This window comes from Pezoporus occidentalis, unplaced genomic scaffold (assembly GCF_034315485.1).
Source record: "Pezoporus occidentalis ecotype Australia unplaced genomic scaffold, CSIRO_AGI_Poc_V1 ctg36, whole genome shotgun sequence".
Lineage (NCBI taxonomy): Eukaryota > Metazoa > Chordata > Aves > Psittaciformes > Psittacidae > Pezoporus > Pezoporus occidentalis.
In genome coordinates, this window is record NW_026915591.1 from 1142617 (window position 1) to 1154850 (window position 12234).

At 45.8% G+C, this 12234-nt stretch overlaps 1 protein-coding gene across 1 annotated transcript; it reads right to left on the bottom strand.

The window, feature by feature from the left end:
• Positions 1 to 9488: 9488 nt before the first annotated feature.
• HSPA2 (heat shock protein family A (Hsp70) member 2) lies at positions 9489 to 11910 on the bottom strand. The gene has a single exon (XM_062630714.1). It carries the CDS (start codon positions 11803 to 11805, stop codon positions 9901 to 9903), a length of 1905 nt encoding a protein of 634 aa, XP_062486698.1. The 5' UTR covers positions 11806 to 11910; the 3' UTR covers positions 9489 to 9900.
• Positions 11911 to 12234: the final 324 nt, after the last annotated feature.

Below are 12234 nucleotides of genomic sequence, written 5' to 3' on the forward strand. Positions count from 1 at the left end.
GGCAAACATGAACGGCAGCAACAAGAAGGAGCTGGGAAAGGTGGGGAGACTTACAGGTAACATGGTGCTTGGCTGGGAGACACCAGAGCAAGGGGCAAGGCAAGCACTGTTTCTGGCGGTATCCTGGTGACAGCCTCCTGTCCCCTAGGAATCACAGATCCCAACACACAAGTCCCCCTTCAGCCTGCTCTGTTGGCTGGGACTCACAGTCTGTGTGTTTTGCTCCCTCCCAGCTCTGCTAAGCAGCTTCCTTGGGTAACATTTTAGTCCAAACAGGCAAATTAAGCACTTTCCATGCAATAGCATCTCCACAGCCACTCACTGGGCTCACGGTGTTTTTGAGGGATGGGAGGTGCAGAGGTTTTCCTGGTTACTGGCCCAGGAGCAGCAGCAGTGAAGGCAGCTGTGCCTCGCCCCTCTGCTATGGGCATTGATGTCTGTACAGCACTCTGAATGTTAAACATACTTTAGTTTCAGACTTTACAAGATTCAAAAGTATATCTACAGCATCTCAAGTCTGTGACATGACCTAGGTCCCAACACAAGCAACCAGCTCAAGTTGCCCATTGTGAAGCACTTGCTTTTGCAAGCAGAGAATCTCTCATACTAGTCATTCACAGTGGGTCAGTGTTAAATATAACTGGTACTGCTTACATCGCACCCAAAATTGGTACAAATTATAGGAACAAAAGCACTTTTTGCCAGTAGAAGTCCCCGCGAAGGGTGAGGCTTCACATTACAGCTAAGCCAGCCTAATAGCTAGTTGTTGACAGAAGAGGCATTCTTGCTCCCTCCCATCAATTTTTACAACATTTATCTTTTGTTGACTCTTTATCTTCTCTGTCCCCACAGCAAGGCAGCTCCCTACACTGTCAAAAATAGTAATCCAGCAAAAATAAATAAGAAGCTTTCTGCTGAGTTAGCATTTTACATCAGTTCATGGTGGAGTCAAAGAAGGGCCAGCGGAGATACAGATAAAGACAAGGGGACAGGGGGAGGACCACACTTTTCAGTACATGTGGTCAGCTATAAGGTGAAAACCAGTCATAATTTTGTTAGGATAGCTGCACTAGGCCAGTATATACTTTCAAGAGATGAAAATACCTGACCTAAGACTTTCAGATAAATCAGTTCAGTAAGACAGAAGGAACATATCCTGTGCTTTTGGCTCTTAAAGTTGGCATTAATTTTTGCAATAGTTTCTGAGATGTTCATGATCACATGGAAAAACAAATGGGGAAAGAACATTGTTTTAAAATAACTTGTCCCTAACTTACCCCCATTTCCACAGCCCTCCAAACACTGCAACTATTCTCCTATAGGTACTCTTTAAAGGTTTATTCATGCAAATAGAGTCAGCCCATGGATAGATAAGCAAAAATCTCAGATCAGCCTGAAAATTCAGCTCTGGCTCTGTCCTCTACAGCCATCTCATCTCATCTCATCTCATCTCTTTCTTTTCTTTCTTTTTTTTTTTCTGCCAGTTGTATTGTGTATGTTTTGTTTCCAGTTGCTATTACAGGCTGCCAAGTACATATCCATGACTTGGCAGCCAAGTTACATATTTAAGAGGATGAGAGAAGCAGGTTTAGAAACGACCTCAGATCTCACCCATGGCAGCCGGCAGCACTATAGAAATAGGCTCCCCACCAGGGTAAAGGGGGAGGTATGGAACTGGTAGCTTGTTGACTCATTTGTGTAGAGTAGGGCTGTCATCAGCCTCAGGAGACCATTATCCCATCTTGGCTCCAGCAGAAGTCATGCCAAAAGGACTGGCAAAAGTAAAGGCGGAGTTGCAGATAACTTGGGCTACCTGCTAACATTCACAGCACAGGAGGCAGCTGAGACAACCCTCCACCTCTACTAATGTTGGGAGAAAATTGTCACAAAAAGCCCAGATAAAGATAGGGAGAAACTAAGACTCAGAACTACCTACAGGGAGAACAACTGTGAAGGAAAAGGTTGGGGCTGATTGCTAAAGACAGAGAGCTGACTAGGCAGGCAGGGAAGGCCTGGGAATAAGGGCAGAAGACAGATGAACTAGGGGAAAACTAAGATAAATCCAGCAGGGATTTATGGAGAGTGGGACAGAATTGGCTCTGGCCCAGCACATGGACCAGGACAGGCCATAGTTTCAGGTGGAAACCCAAGACTGAATTACCAGGGCAGGAGACTTGGGATACTCAGAAGCAGCACTGTACTACCCTTCACCAAGTGTCTGCTGGAGGAGAACAGTTCAGCCCAAGTATTTCATGAGCTAAGGCTGCAGAGGGAAGCATCAAGCATCCCACCCATGCTGACTGCCCAAATGGCTATCAGTCTTGAAAAAGAATTAGAAGCTTGGCATTGTGTGGAAAAGGAGATTAGTGTCTGTTGGATCCCTGCTTCAGCTGTTGCAAGAGTTGGAAGCTGTAAAAGGAGTGAGCCAGAAGATTAGAAGTGGAATTAAGGTATAAAAGTTGAAGCAGTTGAAGGCTACATGGGAAACTGATTTCCACATGGGCTTCAGTCACAGAATGCCAGGCAAATCACTCCAACCTGCGTTCAACCCTAATGACCATTATTTGAATGCTCTTTTCTTTCTGAGCAAATGGCTTGGCTTTGTGGAATTCTGAAATGCAGGACTCGGTATCCATAACTGTGACAGAAGCCAATGGGAACTCTGCTTTGAACAGCCTTAAAAACCATTTAATACTAAGCTGTCTGAAAAAAAAAGCTCCTTGTCATCTCCAGGGAAGACCATGCAATAGACACGTGGCATCTGGCTTTTGCTGATTAGTTTTATCACCATCTTTCTGTGGGAATTATGCACATCTCAGGGCTGAAAACCGAATTGATAATATTGTGAAGCACTTGAGATGTAATGGTGATGACCTCCACAGGCAACCTCCTAAGCAATAATTCTTCTCCAGAGCCAAGGCTGGAAAGCACACAGAAAAGAGAGTGTAAATTGTACTGGGAAGTATTACTTTCTTTGAGCACACACTGCCCATTGTGTGCACTGTCTCTTTCTACAGAAGAAGAAAAAAAAAAGCAACTGTTACTGCATAATTAAAAACTGGGTTCTAAAGCACAAGCACAAAGCAAGCAAGAAATCAGCTTGTTCTGATGGTCATAATTCTGAACAACTGACCTTGCAGCTGTAATAGGCTTCTTTTCATGTTGCCATGTTTGTGTGTCCATGTGCATCCCAGTAGCTGGGAACACTCAACAGTATGTGAATACATCCATTCTTCAAGTATATCTGAGGTTTCAGTTGGATATCACACCCAGAAAATAAACACATGAATAAACTCAACAAAATTATCACTGACTCACCATCCAGCCATTCACTTCTTTTCTGCCTCTTATTTCTTCTTGCTGTGTCAGGTCTGTCTTCCATACCCACCGCATTAATTTCCTCCTCTTTTCCCAGGGTCAGTTAAATGACAGGCCTGGTTTCTCTCGGCATATTAGACTCTGTGTGCACACTACTGTTTGTATTAGAAACACAAGTGCAGAATTCAATTTCACAGTAACTAATTCTTAGTCCATGACTACGCCATTTACCTGCCAAGTACTTCTGCCTGCTCATTAGGAACAGGATCATGCTATATGAATGGAATAAATAATGTCCTAAGGCATGATACTGTGAACACTGGTATGTTTTTCCACTTCAGATTTGTGCAAAATTGAAGCTCAAAATTTCTTGGTTTCAACAATTTGCACTGTTTTCACATATCAGCACTGCTGCATTTCAGTCCCATTCCTTGGACCACACACAGCAAAGGGTAGTTTGACAGCTACACTGTAAGTCCTGGAGAGATACTGTGTCCTTCTCACATCCTGACTTCCTGAGACACCAGCACTAGCCTTGCAGCAGATTCAGAGCCCTGTGGCCTGGCTATCTGCCGCGTTCAGTGGTGGCTACATCCACAGCCACAAACTGGCTAAAGGTGTTTGATACGCAAAGGCAGCAATAGCTACTGAGCCCACGTCTAAGAGAAATCAGGAGGCAGTGATTGCCTAGCACTGCTTATGGGAACGCAGGCTGCTTTTGGAAAGCCAGAAAAACCAGCTGCACATTCTTTTACTGAAATCCTCATGCAATTACTCCCTCTGCATTGTTTTATCAGATGAGATTACTGAACATTAGCAGTTGTCAGCTGTTTTCATACAGCTAGGCATTTGCCTTGTGCCCCCAGTAATCAGCCTTTTGCTATTAACATGCCTCTAATAGGAAAGCTGAAGTATTGAAATGTACCGCATACTCAGTAGGTATTTTCAAAACTTTTATTTTGATTCTGTATTCTGAGGTACTCAGAAATCTATGGAGCTTAACAAAAATGTCATAGCCTATTTTCTAGTTCTGCTGTAGGATATAATAACCATCTACATGCTACAGAATTAGGAAAACAAGTGAAAATTTAATATAGAAGTACTATAGGCAAGATCTTCTCTATCAACTCTGTAAGTTTTGAAGGTAGCTTTTGCAGGGAACTTCTTCACTTTTAGTTTTAATTTGTTACAGGACTTACTGGCTTATTAGAATTTTTAGTTTAGTTAGCCTCCACCTGCAGTGCTGGGGATAGGACTAAGGACGTACTATCATCAGCTCTCTTTAACCAGACTGTGTTGGTACATTTGCAAACATGTTGTGAACGAGATCTGCAGCAGGAAAAGGATTCTGCCAAATGAGAGATAAATGTGGTTTTGATAGAAATAAGCTTACATTTTTAGATACAGCCTGGAAAAAAAAACTAATGCTGTGTTCAGCTATGATATGATTGCTAGAGTGTCAGTTCAGCCATGCAACAGCTCGTACAGGGATTGACTTAAAAATATTTCATTATGCTTGCCAGTGAATAGCAAGACAACCAAGACCCTAAATCCATATTTTTATCTAGAGTGCTGCCTGAAACAGATAGCATTGGCACTGCTAGAAGTCTTTTTGTTCTTCAATCCTATTAAAAATAGATTTTTAACTGCTGACCTGCAATCATTTGGAGCAGCAAAATTTTGAACTGCTCCAACAGACAGGGTACAGGTGCTGCTAACTGCTACCTACGCATAAGCAAGAATGACTTTACGCTGCTTGGTCCAGGATATAACAGCGATCTGTCAACTTTGCACTGGCCAACACACACTAAACCAAGTCCTGAATGATGGGAGAGAGTGTCTTCAGCAATAGAAAAGGAACAAAAATTTCCTATACTGCTACTGATTTTCCTTAAAAGAAAGACTACAAGAAACATGTTGGCTCTTAAAGGGAAATTCACCCCCTCTCTGAATTTCCTGGCTCATGCTGTTACTGGGATGACGAGGAACCAGCTAGTTTGTGTCTACACCCTACTGATGCAGGAGAGAGTAAAGGCAAATGGGTCATGCAAGGGTGGATCATGGTTTTTTAATACTGCTGTTTCATATGTGGAAATGAAATATGTTGTTGCATCTGGAAATGCTGGCCTGCCCCACTATATAATCACCATGCTGCTGCAAGCAAAATCTACTCTGGAGGCAGGTCTATGCTATAGGCTTCTGCCTGCATAAATAAGTGGATGAGAATGGAGGAGAGATGTGATACCTGACCCACATAGGTGTGCTAAAGCAGCTTTACTAGCATAACTTGTTTTGCTGTGGGGTAGGGAGGGGTTATAACTTTCTTGTGATGAACAACTGCAGAGCATAATTTTGCTGCTGTAAGAGCATCCACATGCTTTGCTGGTTTAATATCACAGAATTCCCATGTGCCAATGTACAGTGGCTGTGATGTAGGCAGAGATTAGACCACTGTGTGCTTTCTAAAGGGACACAGTAAGGGAAACTTATGGCAGGAAGAAGGCAAAAGAGAAGAACTGGAACACCTTTTAAGTAAGTAGAGCTTGAAATGCAATGCACTGACAAGACTGAAAAAAAAAAGAACTTTAAAATACATCATGTCCTAACTGTGAGCGTAAGGACATGCTTTTTAACATGATGCCTTGCATTTAGCAGAAGTGCAGAGTCTGAAAACGTGAATTCCCTGAACATTTCCTTTCTTTTTGCTGTTCCTCGTACGTATGTCTTAGAGTGGCTCACATTGGAGAAGACAAAATTTCTGGTGCAGTACTAAGATGCCACATCTCCTTCAAAGTTGTCACCACGTGGCTGTGCCCCACAGTGCCCTAACTCTTCAAGGAGAACCTCTCAAATAAATGACAGGCAGCTCCCAAGAGAAAGGCTGCCCAGCCTGCAGGGCCCTATGCCGTGTCTCCTGAGAGATAAAAGGAAGGCTGCCAGGATATATTCGTTCCTGCCCTTAAGATAGTATCACAAGGGATGAGCAGGGCTGTAGCCTGTCTGCTAAGTCCTGTGTGCAAACTTCAAACAGACGCTCTGGAGGCTGCAGGGCACGGGGCTGACTCACCCAGCCGGCTGGCTGGACGCAGCCTGCCCAAACACGTCTCAGCGTTCCAGCTCCCGGGTGGGTTGCCCCCAGACACCTCACTTGTCCTCAGCTCCCCCCCAAGGCCTCTCACATGGCACGTTGTTGCAGTAATGCTTTTGGGCTTTGTCTTTTTCTGGCTCTTCCCGCTCCCCTGCAAAGCGAGGGTAGGGAATTGCAGGGTGACCTGCATCACACACAGGAGTGATTGCTTTGCATTGCTCCACGCCTGAATGCACCATAAGTAAGGTGCTAAGGCGCCTAAGGTTTTAATTTGGGTGATTAAATTCTGCAGTATTAATGCTCCCAGTGTTCTTCTATATGAAATAATACCATCCATACAAACTCAATCAGCAAATATAAGGAGTTACAAAGTTATAATCACTTTATATCCTTCCTATGGGTTTGGTCCTTTGCACAGCCCTGTTTAAGAATAAGCAAGCTCAGAAACCCAGGCCCATGGTTTTGACGGAAGATGCTGGCATTCCTGGTGAGTCAGGACAGTACAAAGGAGGAGAGACACGGAGCACAGAAGCAATGAAACTGCAGCTTTTAGACAAGATTATTTTCCTGGCTTTGCCAAATTCATTTGAAATGTGCAACTGCTCCCCAGAACTACAACTATTTGCAAATGAGGAGCAAGCAGCATTTTCCCCTCTGACATTTACTTTATTTAAGAAAACGGGGGGGGGGGGGGGGGGGGGCAAATGTAGTCCCACCAGAGTCTACGGGAAGTTTCAACTAATAGGATCAGAGCTCATGCTATGGTAAGTACAATATACTTAAAATCAATTCAGAGTTTATTCTTTGTTTTATAAACTAAGTGAATGAATGCAAGGAATCTAGCTCTGAGCCCTTCAAGTTTCCTGCCACTTGCATTTTGGGGGCTTGTTCACATATTTGAAAGGCTACTTTGTGCCTCAGGACTTAAATCCTTTTCCAGTCATGTAAGCCAGCAGAAGTTTCTCATGTTTCACATATCCCACCCACAGTCCAGGTGTGTCCACACTAAAAAATATCCCTTTCCAAGGGAAAAATAAATAAATAAATATATATATACACATATATACATATGCACACAATTACTCCACTGTTAACTTGCTCGTGCCCTCAGCCTCCGGGGTATTTTAACCATCTGGACAGGCACTACACTTCCGTGGTCTCTGTTGCTCCCTGCCTGCCCCACCACCAACGGGCACAGAGCAGCAGTGGCCAAACTGAGAGAAAGGACAGATGACAGCACAGGCTTGTGACAAACCATCTGCTGTGTGCATTTAGCTACAGCAGCTCTGCAACACACTTAAATAGACATTTGGGAAAAACAACAAAAAATTGCATTTAATAACTGGGCAGCAATGCTGAGGAATGCACAGCAAGGGCTGAAAAGTAAAGGAAACTATGTGGCAAGGGCAATTACCAGTCAGTTAGTAGGAAAAAAAGGTCACCTACATTTTCAACAAACATGAATGCTACCTAATCCTTACTATTGTGCCACAGCAGTGAGATTTCAGTCAGGAAGAGTGTATCTAGCAAAGCTTGACAGTTTGCAGCAACAGCTTTTCACTTACAGATCATCTACTCTATTCATAAGCATATATACCTATTAGTTCCTTAAAAAAAGAAGTAAAATTTGAAACTCATTCTATTGCCTCATTCTCATGGGCCCTGTATACCTCAGCCTGGAAATCAAGAGGGCAATTGCCAGCAAGATGCCATACACATCAATACCAAAAGCACCCAGCCTCATTACAGCCTGTCGAGATTTCACTGCAGCACTCAGCAGGTGCTGAAGTTTCTGTGACTTCTCAGATCTCTAAGTGACAGCACAGCCATTTCACCAGGAACCATTCAATAAACTTGAAGTGGGTTTGAATCACTTGTGACAACAGCTGATCATACAAGCTTTTAACAAGCCTCACACTCCCCCACGGCAGCTACTGGAACCCCTTCCAGTAGCCAGTGAAGAAAACCCCCCCAGTCAGTGCCCTGGCAAACCAGCGAAGAAAAATCCACATGGTAAATCAGAGTCCTAAATCTGTGATGATTATTAAACACCAAGTCTATTTTTGTCAGCCTCATCACAAAATATTTTTAGAGACTTTTTATATACATATATACACACATCAGTTACAAGCTGAAGGAACTGAAGTCCTCAACCTTCCTTGCAGCACAGGAAGCCAGCAGGGCAGCGCTGCTGTGCTTCCCAGCACCCCAACAGTCCCACTTACAACCGAGCAAACAAACCAAAACACAGCAGATGACTGCCTTCAGCTGCCCACTGCTCTGCTGTTTTCTCCCTTAAAGGACAAGCCTGTCAAAAAATGTGCATGTCATCAGAATCCTCCATTAGAGCTCATTAATTTTCAGCTCCTCAGAGTCTAAACACTGCATGTTTTTTGCTTTCTTAAACAAATGAAGAGCTCTGGAGACGGTTTGTAGTAAAGTCAGACAAGTTTAACTACTACAAATTTTGCCTGTTCCCTCAAGTTCTGCGTCTCAGCTCCCTGCTCAGCACTCCCAGCTCTCAGGGTGTCCTTGGCATCAGGGAGTGGCAGGGGTGGAAAAACCAAGCCCACAAACAAAAAAACCAAACACATTCGGTGAAGTATATGCTCAGTTTGCACACCAGCAATCCAAAAATAACTCTGTAACAACACAATAGCTGGCCACAAACCCATCTGTTTTATCAAGCCTAGCGCCTGCCAAGCACGACTGTTTTTGTTGTACTTATTTCCCCACTGTTTGCTCACAGCAAGAGGAACACAGCATTTCCCCGTGTATTTCCAGGGCTGGAGCAGCTGGGCTGGGTCCTGCTGCCCACACCACAAGCTGTGGATGAAGAGCAGGTCCTGCCCCAGAACAACACCCCTTGCTTGGGGTAACTTTTCCCTCCCCAGTGCTCCCCAGGCTGTGCTCTGTTCCAGCAAGCTGCCACCCCCCATCTCACCGCAGCAGCTACTTTACTCACTTTCTGCTCCCAGCACGTTCCTGGGTGCAAGAGCTCAGGGGCTGCAGACACCACCAGGAAGGTCCTCCTCACACACCCACCCCACTACTGCCCCTTCACAGAGAGGAGGAAGATATGTTTATGCTTTAAATAAGTTTTATTTATTACCAAAATTTCCAGAAGCTGAATTTGGCATATATTTTTAATCTTCTGTAAAGATTCTCATGCATAACTTGAAACTTGGCAGCTGCAACAGTCAAGTGGTTACTTTAGAAGAGACACTTAAACAAACATCCAGAGTACAAACAGCCGTATCTGAATTAACAAAACTTGTCTATTACTAACCTTATAAAGCAGGACGTGCCTTCCCTTTTATCAAAACCAAGCTGACAGATCTGCCTTTATACACACCCAACAGAATAAACTCTGTTACCAGCAAGGACGTTTTCCTTAAAGGTTAGGGAAAAAAAAAAAAAACAACAAAAAAAACCACAAAACAAAGCAAAGAATGGAGTGACTGTCCATTAACCAGTCTATGTTTCAGTCCTCTTTAATCTACTTCTTCAATGGTTGGGCCACCGGAGCCACCTGCCCCGGCACCTCCAGCCCCCTGGTATAATTTTGTGACGATCGGGTTGCAGAGTTTCTCCAGCTCTTTCTGTTTGTGCTCATACTCTTCCTTCTCAGCCATCTGGTTGCGATCGAGCCACGAGACCACCTCCCGGCACTTGTCAAGCACTTTCTGCTTGTCCTGGTCACTTATCTTTCCCTTCAGTTTCTCATCCTCCACTGTCTGCTTCATGTTGTAAGTGTAGGACTCGAGGGAGTTCTTGGCAGACACCCGATCTCTGTTAGCTTCATCCTCTGCTTTGTATTTCTCTGCTTCTTGCACCATACGGTCAATGTCATCCTTGCTAAGGCGACCCTTGTCATTGGTGATGGTGATCTTGTTCTCCTTACCCGTGCTCTTGTCTACAGCACTGACATTCAAGATACCATTGGCATCGATATCAAACGTGACCTCGATCTGGGGGACTCCACGGGGTGCTGGGGGGATGCCCGTTAGGTCAAACTTGCCCAGCAAGTTGTTGTCCTTCGTCATAGCCCTCTCACCCTCATATACCTGGACCAGGACGCTGCTCTGGTTGTCCGAATAGGTGGTGAAGGTCTGAGTTTGTTTGGTGGGAATGGTGGTGTTGCGCTTGATGAGAGCAGTCATCACTCCACCCGCTGTCTCAATGCCCAGGGACAGAGGGGTAACATCCAACAGCAGCAGATCCTGCACATTCTCAGACTTGTCTCCCATGAGGATAGCGGCTTGCACTGCAGCACCGTAAGCAACAGCCTCATCGGGGTTGATGCTCTTGTTGAGCTCTTTACCATTGAAGAAGTCCTGTAGAAGCTTCTGGATCTTCGGGATACGGGTAGAGCCACCCACCAGCACGATCTCTTGGATCTGGCCCTTGTCTAGCTTAGCATCACGCAGAGCCTTCTCCACTGGCTCCAGGGTACCACGGAAGAGATCTGCATTGAGCTCCTCAAAGCGGGCACGGGTAATAGAAGTGTAGAAGTCAATACCCTCAAAGAGGGAGTCAATTTCAATGCTAGCTTGTGTGGAAGAGCTGAGGGTGCGCTTTGCCCTCTCACAAGCTGTACGCAGCCGCCTCACCGCACGCTTGTTGCCAGCAATGTCACGCTTGTGCTTACGCTTGAATTCTTCCACAAAATGGTTCACCATACGGTTGTCAAAGTCCTCCCCACCCAGATGGGTATCACCAGCTGTGGACTTCACCTCAAAGATTCCATCCTCAATGGTAAGGATGGACACATCGAAAGTACCCCCTCCCAAGTCAAAGATGAGCACATTCTTCTCACCAGCTCGAGTACCTTTCTTGTCCAAGCCATAGGCTATAGCAGCTGCTGTGGGCTCATTGATAATACGCATCACATTAAGGCCAGTGATAGTGCCAGCATCTTTGGTGGCCTGGCGCTGGGAGTCATTGAAGTAAGCAGGCACTGTAATGACAGCATTCTGCACTTTGCGACCCAGATAGGCCTCAGCAATCTCCTTCATCTTGGTTAGGACCATAGAGCTGATCTCCTCTGGGAAGAAAGTCTTCATCTCACCTTTGTACTCCACTTGCACCTTAGGCTTGCCACAATCATTCACCACACGGAAGGGCCAGTGCTTCATATCTGACTGCACTGTGGGGTCATCATACTTGCGGCCGATGAGACGCTTAGCATCAAAGATGGTGTTGGTAGGGTTCATAGCCACCTGGTTCTTGGCGGCATCACCGATGAGGCGCTCTGTATCAGTGAAGGCCACATAGCTGGGTGTGGTTCGGTTCCCTTGGTCATTGGCGATGATCTCCACTTTGCCATGCTGGAAGACACCCACGCAGGAGTACGTGGTGCCCAGGTCGATGCCGATTGCCGGCCCTTTGCCAGACATGATGTCAGGTTGCGCTGATCAGCCACTCACCCACGCTGGCCTCTCCCGCCACTCGCTCTCGCTGCTCTCCGCGGCGCGATGTGCCGGTCCCCGGCCGCTGCCGCACACTTTATAGCCGGCTGGGCCGTCTTCTGGAACCTGCCAGAACCCTGATGGCCAATCTGGACACCGGCCCGCCGCCACCGGCCAATCGCCTCTGAGAATTACCGGAGAGCACCCACCTCCTACCCTCTGGCCAATCAGAGCCGTGGCTCCCACCCGCTAGCCCAGCCCTCCCCGCTGTACCGCTGCCAAACGAACGCCTTCTTCCGGGTCCTTCTCGATCCGTCTCGTCTTGCAGTCTGCGCCATAGCTCTCCACCAATCACCACACGCACTTGGCACTGGCCCCGCCCCGCCGCAAACGTTGCGAGAAGGTTCCCGTAGGCAT